The sequence below is a fragment of the Perognathus longimembris genome, chromosome 13, assembly GCF_023159225.1.
Source record: "Perognathus longimembris pacificus isolate PPM17 chromosome 13, ASM2315922v1, whole genome shotgun sequence".
Taxonomy (NCBI): Eukaryota; Metazoa; Chordata; class Mammalia; order Rodentia; family Heteromyidae; genus Perognathus; species Perognathus longimembris.
The window spans coordinates 52,246,542-52,259,677 of NC_063173.1; the positions used below are offsets into that span (position 1 = coordinate 52,246,542).

At 49.8% G+C, this 13,136-nt stretch overlaps 1 protein-coding gene across 1 annotated transcript; it reads right to left on the reverse strand.

Moving 5' to 3' along the window:
- Positions 1-795: 795 nt before the first annotated feature.
- On the reverse strand, positions 796-10,552 carry Ssrp1 (structure specific recognition protein 1). Its single transcript, XM_048361704.1, has 17 exons — positions 10,419-10,552; positions 9,807-9,972; positions 8,956-9,141; positions 8,337-8,442; positions 7,901-8,091; positions 7,560-7,790; positions 7,313-7,416; positions 7,080-7,208; positions 6,679-6,900; positions 5,949-6,021; positions 5,398-5,536; positions 4,949-4,994; positions 3,159-3,288; positions 2,572-2,742; positions 2,315-2,403; positions 1,476-1,662; positions 796-1,276 (listed from the first exon to the last, which is right to left on the reverse strand). Exons 2-17 carry the CDS (start codon positions 9,858-9,860, stop codon positions 1,205-1,207), a joined length of 2,130 nt encoding a protein of 709 aa, XP_048217661.1. The 5' UTR covers positions 9,861-9,972; positions 10,419-10,552; the 3' UTR covers positions 796-1,204.
- Between the last annotated feature and the right edge of the window lie 2,584 nt (positions 10,553-13,136).

The window sequence follows — 13,136 nt, forward strand, 5'->3', positions numbered from 1 at the left end:
ATTTTGCAAATGAGGGGCCCGCCCCGGGCTCAGACTCCGGCGAAACTGATGCAATTTACCGAGTGCCACCGAGATGGCAGCCTAGAGAGGAGACGGCGCTGGCCCGCCCTTCCCGTGCCCAACCGCAGGCACTGATTGCAGTACCATCGAGCGCGGGCAAGAAGGTAGCCATTGGCGGACCGGAGAAGCTTCCTGTACCTGCCCGGCCGGCCGGAGCACGCGCGAACGTGGCCCTCCCACGTGGATAAATCCCCATCTAGAGGAGCCCGTCTGGTAGCTCAGTTTCTTCCCACCCAAAATACATTCTTTCCTTTCTCCACAGAACGCAAGCTCCACACATACATTCCTGAACACCAATTTCCCCCACACACAAAACCACTCATTCCCCCCCTCCCCCTCCCCCCCCCCCCCCCCCCCCCCGCTTCAGGTTTCCACACTCTCAGCTGCAGGGGAAGATAAGTCAATTCTGATTCTATTAACTAAAGCCTTGGAAGACCCTTAACTGGAAGGTAAGTGAGGCTGGAGCCAAGAACTGTCTGGCTCGGCCTTGACTAATGGAGTGGAGCTCCGAGAGACTTCCTAATCAGATCAGTGTTCATTTCTAGACTCTCAGGTGGCACGTCCTGGCAGAAGAGGGTGAAAACCAATGCTTGTCCAGCGGGAACAGAATGAGCAGGTACCTGGAGATTTGCTTCCCAGCTGGTGGGGGCCCAGCCCCCCACCAGGAATGGTAAACACCACCATGCAAAGTGAAAAGGAGAGGAGAGGTGTAGAAAGGAGGCATAAGGACGTGGCTTCCAAAGTCATTTCCCTTTATTAAACGTTGATTTCACAGGCCAGAAATACAAAATAAAAGTAGAAACAGGCCCCAGTTAGGAGCTACGAGCCTGACCTCACATGACCTCTGCTGCGGCAACTTGAACAGGACAAGAAGCAGCTGTCTCTAAGGTCGCTAAGTAGGACAAAGACTTGGATCCTGGGCTGCCCTGCAAGGACAGTGGACAGACTCCTACCCAGTCCCTCCTCAAATGATAAGGAGCTGTCCTTGAAGACAATGCCCCGACCAAGGGCATGCCACCAGGAAAGCTTGTTCAGATGGCACAGAATCCAAGGACTGCATAGCATGTAGTAGAAACTGGTACCGGACATGAGCTGGGAGCCCGGGTGAGGCAGGGACAAGCACGAAGAGAGATTGTCTTCCTCTCTACTCATCCGATCCTGATGCCGAGTCTTCTGAGCTGGGAGGAGAACTGGCTAGTTCCTCATCTTCAGAGTCCTGAAAACCAAAGTTCTCTTCAAGGAATGGTATACGGTGTACACTGCCTTCACAGCCACTTTTCAGGGGTGAAGGACCCCTAATTCTGACCAGCCTCCCTCCAGTACCTCACCTTCAGAATTCCCCAGTTTCAAGCCTAACACATTTCTCTTACAGACGAACCACACCCCAGGCCCCTAGCCCCCACATTCCGCCGCACCTCACTCCGCCTCCTCTTCTTTTTGCTCTTGTTCTCTCCAGAAGAGCTCTCATCACTGGACACAAATTCTTTGCTTTTGAAGCTCTCACTCAGCTGCCTTGATGATGACTTCGATGATGAGCTCCTAGAGGGTGTGGATTTCTTTTCCATCTTTACTTTTACTTTCTTCTTCTTCTTTGACTTGTCCCTATGGTAGCACAAGGGAAATGAAGTGGGCCAAACTTCTCCCAATTTTAGTGACGCCTTTCCCAGTTCCCACCACACTGTCAACTTGAGTCATCTTTAAAAACTCATGTGAGGGGCTGGGAATATGGCCTAGTGGCAAGAGTGCTTGACTCGTATACATGAAGTCATGGGTTCAATTCCTCAGCACCACATATATAGAAAAAAAAAAAAAAAAAAAAAAAAAAGGCCAGAAGTGGCGCTGTGGCTCAAGTGGCAGAGTGCTAGCCTTGAGCAAAAAGAAGCCAGGGACAGTGCTCAGGCCCCGAGTCCAAGCCCCAGGACTGGCGCAAAAAGAAAACCAAAATAAATAAAAACTCATGTGAGTTTTATATTAGGTGCCACAGTAACTTTCTTTTCCTACATTTTCATATAACTTGAATACGACTTAGCAAGTGGGTTATACTTTATGTATTTAATGGCTTTGTTTTTATCTAATACTTAATTCTTCCAATATATCACCCATACTAGGGCAATGACCTACTAGGCCTGAGAAGAACCTTGCTACTGCAAACAAAAATGTATCTACTGACTTTAACACCCCATTCTCAATTTTGATTGGGCAAAAAACATTCTGCTAAAGAAGCTATTGTAATTGCCACTTTGTTGACACTCACCTCTTAGAGGACTCGCCTCGCCCTCCTTCATATTCTTTCATGGCTTTTTCATATTCTCTCCTGGCATCTTCAGCTTTGTGGTCCCACTCCTGTTACACACATACACACACACACACACACACACACAAATCAGAGCAAAGAGTGAGACCTCTTCCCTGACACAGACAACAAGCTCTACAGAGGAGTGGCTCTCTCCCTGTCCACTACAACACCCCAACCTACGAGATTTCCGCCCTACCATCTTCACTGCCACTCACCTCTTTCTTCTCTTTGGACATTCCCTTCCAGATCTCGCCTGCCTTCTTGGAAAGATCTGTGATACTTATACCAGGATGGTCTGACTTGATCTTCTCTCGACTAGCATTAAGCCACAGCATGTATGCAGACATCGGCCTCTTAGGGGCGTTGGGATCTTTGCCCTTCTTGGCCTGTAGGACAGAGAATCCAAATGCTAGTGGCCACCTATGTCCCACAGGTACATAGCCTCCATCTTTCCAAAGAAATTATGTATCACCAAATAGGGAAAATGGAGGAAGATCTAAATAGTATCAAGTGTGAGCAGGGGTTACATCTTTTTCCTCAAGCTCACAAGGGGTCCAGGGAACACAAACAGCCTAAGTCAGATTTTCCATGATTATCTCAGGACTGGAAACATTTCCAAACCCCACCTCCCACACAACACACACACACACACACACACACACACACACACACACACACACACCCCATAATCACTAGCTACGAAGAAGCACTCCCAGAAGGATCAGTCATCAGGACCTACTGGTAATGAGCAAGAGAAAGTGGAAAGGGTGGACATACACTCCCCCACTACAGAAGTCTGTACCTCTACAGGCTTCTTGCGGCTCTTGCGATCCTTGGCCATCTTGGCCCTTTTGAGCTGTTTCCTCTTCTTCTCCTCTCGGTCACTGTCACCCTCATTGCTGGAGGAGCTGGCAGAGGCATTGCTGTCAAACCTGCCCAACAGTGGAACTGAGACTCAGAGGTGGAGGGCAAGACCCAGAAGTCTCGGGACAGGAGGAAAGAACATCTAAAGATGCCTTCAACCACTGGACTCAACCATTCTTCTTCAGATCCAGCCACGGCAATGCATTATCAGCGAGCTCTAGCTGCTCTCCCTGGTCCTGGCCTACCTGTACTTCTTTTCCACTTCTACCCCTGGACACAGAAAATCTTCTCATTCTTGTCTGAACTAGGCCAAGTCCACTTCACCTCTTCCTTTGTTTATTTGGAGGCAATGGGAGTTTGAAGTCAGGGTTTTACATGTGCTAGGCTGGTGCTTTAACACTTGAACCACACCAGAAGCTTGTGGGGTGTTTTTTTTACTGGTTATTTTTGGAGATGGACTCTAGGAACTTTTCTGATGGACTAGCTTCAAACCATGATCTTCTAGATCTCAGCCTCCTAAGCAGTTGGGATTCTAGACATGCGACCAGTGTGGCTGGGTTAATCCTCATTTACCATACAATCAACGAGACACCACAAAAGGAGAGGAAAAGCAGCTTCCGGTGCAGCCAGCAACCTGCATAATTGAGAGTTCTATCCAGTACAATGCAGAGCTACACCCGCCTGACTCCTGCCCACTGCTGAGCAGTTTCCAAGGCAATTCACAAGTGCACATACGCTAGCCTTCCTGAGAACATGGCAAGCAGACCTTCTGACTTTGGCTCTTCCTGCCCAACATTCATTTGCAAACTTTCTGGATCAAGAGTCCTGTTTTCCTGTTGAGAAAGACAGGAAGGACTCGGCCTAGCCGCAGGCTCCAAGGTTAGGCATACATGGCCAGCTCCTGTCCATCGGAGCTCTGCACACCTTAGTAAGTGAGGCTCACAGGAAGGCAGGTGACCACATGGTTCTCTATGTGCTTCTGCTGTGATGCTAGTAGCAAGCATTAAGCCTACCTGGACCTTCTGGGGGCCATTTGGCACCAAATAGAGCAAGCCTGCCTACGAACAAGGGAATCAGAAGAAAGAAACAAAGCCAGGTGCCGGTAGCTTATGCCTATAATCCTACTTACTCAGGAGGCTGAGATCTGAGGATTAGGGTTCAAAGCCAACCCAGGCAGAAGTCAGTGAGACTCTTATCTCCAACTAACCACCAGAAAACCAGAAGTGGCACTGTGGCTCAAAGTGGTAGAGTGCTAGCCTTGAGCAAAAGAGCTCAGGGACAGTGCCCAGGCCACAACTTTTAAGCACCTAGATCTGAAGCCAAGTATAGCCCTGAACCTTCTAAGTTATAGGAACTTATTAAAGTGCCTTTTATGCTCCTCAATGTGAGTCCTATTCAAATACTGGCAATTAAAAATCTTAACTGATTTAACACAAGGGAGTAAGTAGCCTGCCACTAACAGGTGAGGAAACCAAGGTTGCATGACTTTCCAACACTCTTAGCAGTGGGCAGGCACTGGATGTCATTCTATTCTCCCTCTGGCTTCAAGTCATGCCATGCACTAAGACAACCTCTGATGGGCTAACACACTCCACATATCATCTCATTGGAGGAAACATGGCCATTCTGGGTCAGTGGCTAATGCTAAGACCTAAGAAATACCCTTCTGTCTAATGGTCTGTCAAGCATACAGGCGACACTCAGCCCTGAGATGAAACCAAAACTTACTCCTCTGCCACATCTTCCTCCTCTTCACCTGGGTTGAATGACTCATCTGAAAAAAGAAAAAAAAATACACAGGCTGCATCAGCTTTACTACCAATGGAAGTCCTGCTTTTTTGTTTTGGTTTGGTTTTGTTCAGTTATAGGGCTTGAATTCAGGGCCTGGGCACCTCTGTCCCTGAGCTTTCATGCTCAAGACTAGTGTTTTACCACTCTGAACCACAGCTCCACTTCCAGATTACTGGTGGTTAATTGGAGGTAAGTTTCATTGCTTTTCTGGAATGGCTTTGAACTACCACCTTCAGATATCAGACTCCTGAATAGCTAGGATGGACTGGCATGAGCCACCAGGGCCCTGCATGAAGTCCCACTTGTTACCCAGACCCAGGATGTATCTAGCCCAGGCTACGGAGAGAGTCTGCCTGCCCCTCCCCCCAGAACCAAGCATAGCCCACCAGTTTCTTCTCCTGATTCATCACTGCTGTCATTAGCATTCTCTTCTCTGATCTTGCCCTCCTCCTTCATCCTCTCCAGGTAGGCGTCATGCTGGTCTTCATCAGAGTCTGCATATTCATCATAGCTTGGGTTCATGCCCTAGCCAGGGAGGACATGGGAGTGAGGGCTCTGATCCTCAAACCTACATCCCAGCACACTCAAAACCACTCCTGCATGCCTGCAAGATCAGACCAGTGGCTACTAGAAGACCTGGAAGCCAGACTGTTCACACATGGCTAACATGCAGGGCCTACGCCTGAGTACTTCCTGCCAGGCTGGGTTAGTCCAAGCCCCTCCCTCTCTTGGCCCCACAGTGGGCTGCAATGGAGCTGCACTGATCTAAGGCCATGCAGAGAAAAACCTGCACCAGGAAGGGGAAAGGGTCACACGCACCTCTTTTTTCTATAAGGGTGAGAAGAGAAGAGAGAGTGAAAAGGAAGCCAGAGAACCTCTGCACCTTTCTCCCCTACAGACAGAACAGGAGAGGGGCTCATCCTCCCCACAGAGGTACCTCTTTCAATCCTCGGTTTTTGATGTTAAGCTTTTTTGCATTGACAAAATCAAACAGCTTTCCATACTCCTCCCTGGGAAGAGAGACACAGAGTGTTAGCAGATGGTTAGGAACAACTCAGGGGTGGACGAAGCAATGTTCTCACAGACTTGGGCTGGGCAGATGGTAAGGCTGGAGCTCTTGGCCACACCACCCAACCTAAAATCTCCAAGACCCTAGAAGGCGGCAGTCTGAAGGGCCAAATATGAGTCTTCAAAGAGGAACCTGCGTGGCCTTGAGTTCTGGGAAGGAACGATGGCAGAGTAGCAGGAGAGGTGTTTTCACCTTTTTTCCTGGTCTGATTTCATCCCTCACTGGGTTCTTATGCGGATTAAATACTAAGACATTGGTAAATGATTTAGCCTATAGTGAGCACTCAATAAACATTAACTGCTATACTTCTGGGCACAAATGCTCATTCCAGGAAAGAGAGAGATAGCATTTCCACCATGGGGGGAGTGGAAGAAACAAAAGGATGAGTGTCAACACATACAGCAATCCTAACACTGGAGAATACGTTTTGTAAAGACAGAAATGGAGAGACCAGATCCCAATGGGGCCGAAGAAAAATTCAATTCAAACCATGAAATGTCAAATCCCAGACTCAAGAGAGGCCACTGGGCATGGCAAGCTTCCTCACGGAAGGCAGGTGGAGACGAGTGTTAGGGTGGTGAGGGAGGGATGTGCTCACCTCTCGATGCTGCTGAAGGTGTACTGCGTGCCCTGCTTGGTCTCGATTTCAAAGTCAAAGGAGCGAGTGGTAGTGGTACCCCGGGCGAAGTTGACAAAGGAAATCTCGTCAAAGCGGATGTGCACTGGTGGCTTGTGGACGTAGATGAAGCCACGTTCCAGAGGGTAGAGTAATCCCGAACTCGCCTTGTAGGAGCAGGTGATACACTGGGCCCCCGAATGGCTAGTGGAGGAGGCAGGGAGCCCAGTCAGGGCTGAAGAACCAACAGCACACCTGCAACACGTGCTCAAGCCCAAGCCCAGCCTCTCCTCGGTGGTTCACATTTCCATCTCAGGAGAGACTTACCAAAGACACATGGCATTCCTCACCCACCCCATCCCGGCCTGCGCTCCACTCCTCACCCCTGGAAGTTGCCTGGGACTGTGATCTTGCGGTTCACAAGCGCTTTCATGACCCGGCTGACCATCTCGTAGAGGGATCCTGACATGTTCTTGGTGAGCCGCCCCTCAAAGCGCTTCTCCACCTCTTCCCTGCAAACAGACCCAGATGAGCTTGCGAGCCCTGATGCCATCCAATGGCACACCTGTCTCCTGCCCGGGCAGCCGTGGGAGAATGAGTCCGGAGAGACACTCACTCGTTCATGTTGAGGGTCAAAGAGATATCCTCATCCTTGGAGAAGAGGAGGATCAGGAAGTGGTAACGTGTTTGGCCCTGCTTGATGGGGGGATCCAGGCTAATCTGGTGAGGGCAGATGGACATGGTTAAGTCAAACGCTAAACACTAGTGAGATCTATCTACTGAAGACTCGGACAAAAATTAGAAACACACACACACACACACACACACACACACACACACACACACACACGGTTTCTGCTTACCACAAAGAACATCTGGCGTTGGTCCTTATGGGGCAGCAAAAAGAGACGCAGTACGGTGGTGTAGGGAATCTTGTAGTCGAAGGTCTTGCCATGCAGGTGAAGGAAGGTGGGGTAAATCCGAATGTCGTAACGACCGCGGGGAGTGAGACACTGCAACTCCCGGAAGATGCAGATGGCATCTCCAGTGGCCTGGATTACATCCGCCTTGGACAGCACATTCTGGGCAAAGGCCTGCATGAGCACACAGTGGTCACTGGGCGACAAACCCCTTGTTTCCAGGCCAGCTGGCCAAGGCCTGCTTAGCATCACCTGCTCCCAAGGCAACCAAGGGAAGGCCTCACCTCTACAGGGTCCACGCCATCCTCCTGGGTTGGAGGGACATAGAAGCGCACCTCCATGAGAGACACCTCAGCGTCATCGTTCTGGTGAAATTCCAGCGTTACCTCATTCTTGCCTGTTGTGCACTGGGACACATTGCTTAGGGGTATCTCAAAGACTGGCTGGTCACCAATATCAAAGGAAAGCAGCTGCCCTGTGAGGAAAGGGCTGATCAAGCCACAAGCTCCCCCTCTGAACTCCACAGACATGCCTAGTAGGTGGTCAGTCCCACAAGGATGGGGTGCTGGAACTACTTTGTGCAAGACACAGTGTCTAAGCCGCGACAGGTAGACACATAAGCAACACACAAATTAAAAATGAGAGACAGTGCCCGGGGGAAGAGCTGAAACCGTTCATCCTACCTTCTCCCCCCAAACCTCGAGCTTCCCCAAGACTCACCACCAAACTTCACTGTGCCCCAGTTCCAGCCCTTCACACATAGGTCCTTCTCCATTAGCTCAAGGCGGTAATGTGTTTTGAAGAAATCAGAAAGTTTCTCGAATTCCTGTCAGGGGAAGGAAGAAAGTACAATCCCAGCAAATCCACATGGCATCCACACAACTCAAAGCTTTAAGGACCATCTAGTTCCATAAAAACTGCTCCAATCAAAAGTCCACCACAGACAGTATCACAGCTCTAGAAGCATTTAAATGGTTACTGAAAAGAGGTTGTTTCTGAGAATGACATCAGGCTAGGAGGGATACAGAAGGCCTAACCAGGTAGATTTTTTTTTAACTTTGTGTAGTTTTTATGAAAGAAATTAAAACCAAGTCCTTTTGAACTCAAGGAATTCAAAATGGAGAAAGCAAAATGCTAACTAAAGACCCAAACCAAGATTGGGAAACACAAAGTGGAAACCACTGTTAAGACAGGAGAAAGTTGTCTGGACGCAAGGCACAAACACTCAAAACTAGCCATGATTCTTCAAGAGGCCTCAACAGCCCTGCTTTAAAGAGCCCAAAGGAACTCCCAACTCGCTGTAGATTTGAATGAGATGGGGTATGGTCACAAGTCTCACCGATTCTCGGAAGCCGTCATACTTGTATACATGGCCATTCTTTGTGAGCAGTTTAAGTCCATGGCCCAGGGCTACCCGGCGCCAGATGCCTTCTGTCAACTCGCCAGCCTGGATGTTGTCCACTTTGCCTGTCTTGCTGTTCTTGAACATGATACCCTGGCGACTCAACCGCAGCCGACCATCATTCTGTCAGAAAAGTAGACCCAGATGCAGGAAGGAAGGACAATAGTACATATGAGGTCCAGTTCTACTCTATGTCCCTTCTAGCTGTGAGATGACTAGCTAGATTATTGAGGCAATACTAAGGGCCAGGCCTGGGAATGTGGCTTAGAGGTAGAGTGCTAGCCTAGCATGCATGAAGCCCTGGATTTGATTCCTAAGCGCCACATAAACAGAAAAAGCCAGACATGACACTGTGGCTCAAGTGGTAGAGTGCTAGCCTTGAGCAAGAGAATCTCAGGAACAGTGGCCTGGCCCTGAACTCAAACCCGGGGACTGGCAAAATAATAATAACAATAATAAATACTAAGGGCCAATAAGAAGAACCAACGACCTGAAAAGTATGGATTTTAAACCTAGCTCTGGCCTCCAAAACGTCGCAGGTCCTCAGTTTCCCTTTGTAACATAGTATCTACAATCTCTTCTAAATCCACAATCCTGTAATTCTTGAGACTGGGCAATTTGTGGCAGAAGGTATGAGATACACATTATCCCGAGTATAACAGGATAACTGTTACCCTATACATCATCGAAGTTAAGCTTTTGTTAATGGATTTAAAACAAAACAAAACAAAAACCCAAGAACCCTGTACCCTTGGGCCATGTGGGTAAAAGCCCAGGCCCCTCCTCACCATGGAGCCTTTCACCTCCTGGTATATGTCGTTGAACTCCAGCGTCTCTGCCATGTTGACCTGCTGTGCTGGGCACGGAGCCCTAGGGAAGTGAGTGATCAGGGAGCCTGGGTGCCCACGTCTAGGGTGGGTGCGTGTGCGGATGATCACTCAGCAGGGCGCGAACCTGAGTGCGGGAGGGAGATGGACAAGCACGAGAGGCGGGGAGCCCGTCGGGTGGCGGCCCTTGGCTGTCCCCAGGACGGCTCCGGGGGCTCCACCGCCAAGTGCTCCTTAGGGCCAGGCCCACATTGGCCTGGAGCAAGTGCTGACACCCCCCAAGCCGACACCCCTCCATCGGGAGCCATGGCAACGAGCAGCAGCTCACCCCCACCCCCGCCCCGGGCCTGCTCGGAGCCCGCACCTCCACTCGGCTCCCAGGACCAGTTTCCCTCCCCGCGCTCCCCTCCCGACTCCGGAGCTCCAGACCCGCGCTTCTCCCCTATTTTTAAAATGGATGCGCCCGCGACCCGCCGATTTGAACGCGGAGCGGTCCATGTCGAGCGGCTCTGCGGGGGGGGGGGGGGAGCAGGGCCCGGGCCCTCCGGGAGCTCCGGGACCGCGACCACCCACCTCTTGAATGCCACAGTCTCGCGACGATCCCTGGGCGCGGGCGGTGGGCGCGCTGGGGGCCGCGGGGGGGAGGGGGCGGGGACGCCGGGGACGGTGGGGAGGCTGGGGAAGCTTTTCCCGCGTGCGCAGCCCCGCGTCCCGCCACCGGAAATCGCGCCCCGACCATAGAGACGACCGGCTGGCTAGAGAGGCGCTGACTCGGCGGACTCGACCAGAGACCGTGGCTTCCGCTGTGCCTGTAATCCGAGCAGCTGGGGAGGATGAGATCTGAGGATAGCGGTTCAAAGCCAGTTTAGGCTGGAAAGTTCGTGATCCGCTGATCTCTAAATTAATTACCACGAAGTATTGCTAGTGTTACTTTCAGGTTTTGTGTTAAGAATCTCTGGCTTACATATCCAGTGGTGCCGATATAAGATTGTATGATCACATTTTGGTAAGATGAAAACTTGCTCTTAGTTTTGTGACCTTATATACTTTTGGGATAAAAAATCAAGAAAGCAAAAATAGTCAGTCACACACACAAACAGAGAAAAGGCCGGACATTATCGTTCAAGGGATAGAGTGCTAGCTTTGAGCAGAAAATACTCGAGATGGCACGTGGGCCTTGAATTCAAGCCCCAGGACCAGTTCCAAAAATAAAAGGAGGAGGAGGAAGAAATTTTGATATTATTATACTTTTGTTGTAGTGGTAGTCCTGGGGCTTGAACTCAGGGCCTGGGTACTGTCAAGCTTTTTTGCTCAAGGCTAGCACTCTACCACTTTGATCCACAGCACCACTTCTAATTGAGTTTTGTTTTCTTGGGTTGGTTTGTTTTTGGTTTGCATTTTTTTTGTGTGTGTGGGGGTGGGTTGTTAATTGGATACAAGAATCTCACTGCCTTTCCTGCCTGGGCTAGTTTTGAACCGTGATCCTCAGATCTCAGTCTCCTGATTAGCTAGGATTACAGGTGTGAGCCACCAGAACTGGGACTATTATCACACTTTCATTATGATATATATATATATACACATGTATATACATATATATGTATATATGGAGTGGTAAGAAATTCCACTCCCACTGGCTACTAAGGGATGTGGGCGGTGGGGACGGCTGCTCTCCAGCGGTACCCTGTCAAGTTGAGATTGAATTGTTTCTGAAATGAGTTTAGTGTCTACACCCAACGTCTTTCCATCTATAACCACAGTTTGTGGCTTCCCTGGAAGAGGTTAGAAGATGGCAGCATCAAATTCAAGTGCTGGTGTCAGATTTAGCTTAGAGGCAGAACTGGTTTGAAATCATATCAGCGTGGGGTAACGTGACCTACGCACGTGCACACTCACATATGCACACATACACTTAATCCCTGGATTTATCTTGCAAAATCAGAGAAGGCCAGGCCGGAAAGAGAAATTTTCCTATTCCTGTATTTTCCTCTGTGTGTGTGTGTGTGTGTGTGTGTGTGTGTGTGTGTGTGTATTTGAAGCTACTGAGGCTTGAACTCAGGGCCTGAGCACTTTCCCTGGCTTCTTTTTGCTCAAGGCTAGCACTCTATAGCTTGAGCCACAGTGCCACTTCCAGCTTTTTCTGTTTATGTGGTGCTGAGGAATCAAACACAGGGCTTCATGCATGCTAGGCAAGCACTCTACCACTAAGCCACACCTCCTTCTTTTTGTAGATGATAAAGCAAGCTCAAAAAGGAGCTTCCCAGGGTCTCAGTGATTTGGCTACAAAGTTAGAGATAAGAACCCAGATCTCCCTAACACTAGTCCCATTCTCTTCTGACATCATCGCGGTGGTTCTATGTTCAGAGTGACTGACAATAGGTAGAGATGATTTCAGCATACGATTTCCCTGACAGTCATTGCACGCGTTGCCTGCTTAGAGTGCCAGTTTTAACCTCTAGGTTAAACAATGCTATTTCTTATATTCTCTGGCAATATAAATTCAATGGGCTTTAATACATATGTGTTGAGGGTCTGTTATTAATCCACCACCACCACCCCTAGGATTTGAGAGAACTACCAAATGTGGTGAAAAGTGTCCCAGCTCTCCAGAAGTGCATAATCGAGTGAAAAGTGAAAAATCCAGATAACCAGTACAATACACACACACACACACACACACACACACACACACACCTTGACAAGTTAGAGCTCCAGCAATCACTAGCTGATCAGAAATGTGTGACTGCCAAGCACAGGGATTCACACCTGAAACCCCAGCACTCAGAAGGCAGCAATGAGCGGATCACAAGTTTGAGGCCAACCTGGGCTACATAGCAAGATTCTGTCTCAAACAGAGGGAGAGGAAAGGAAACGAAGGGAGAGAGAGAGGGAGGAAGAGATGGAGGGAGGGAGGGAGGGAGAGAGGAAGGGAAAGAAGATGTGACTTGTTACCCCACTCCTCGGAGACCCAGAAAAAGTCCCCTCTCCCTGCAATTCAACTGAGGAAGGGAGGGACTGGCCCCGGAATTGAGTGGGGTAGACCATGAGGGGACTGGGGGCTGGGACATCACAGGGGCTTTAGGGAGAGCCTGAAGCAGCCGGTGCACTGGGGTGAGAGAGAGCAGCAACGTTAGACAGAGAGCCGATAAAACATGAGTCCCAGGGGGCCCTAGCCAGCTGCATCTCAGGCAATCAGGAGCCCAGGACTGAAGACCCCACCCCTGCTGTGACATCACAGGGGAGTGAGGTGGAGACGAATAATAAAGGGGTCCCCCCCCTCCACCCTGCCTG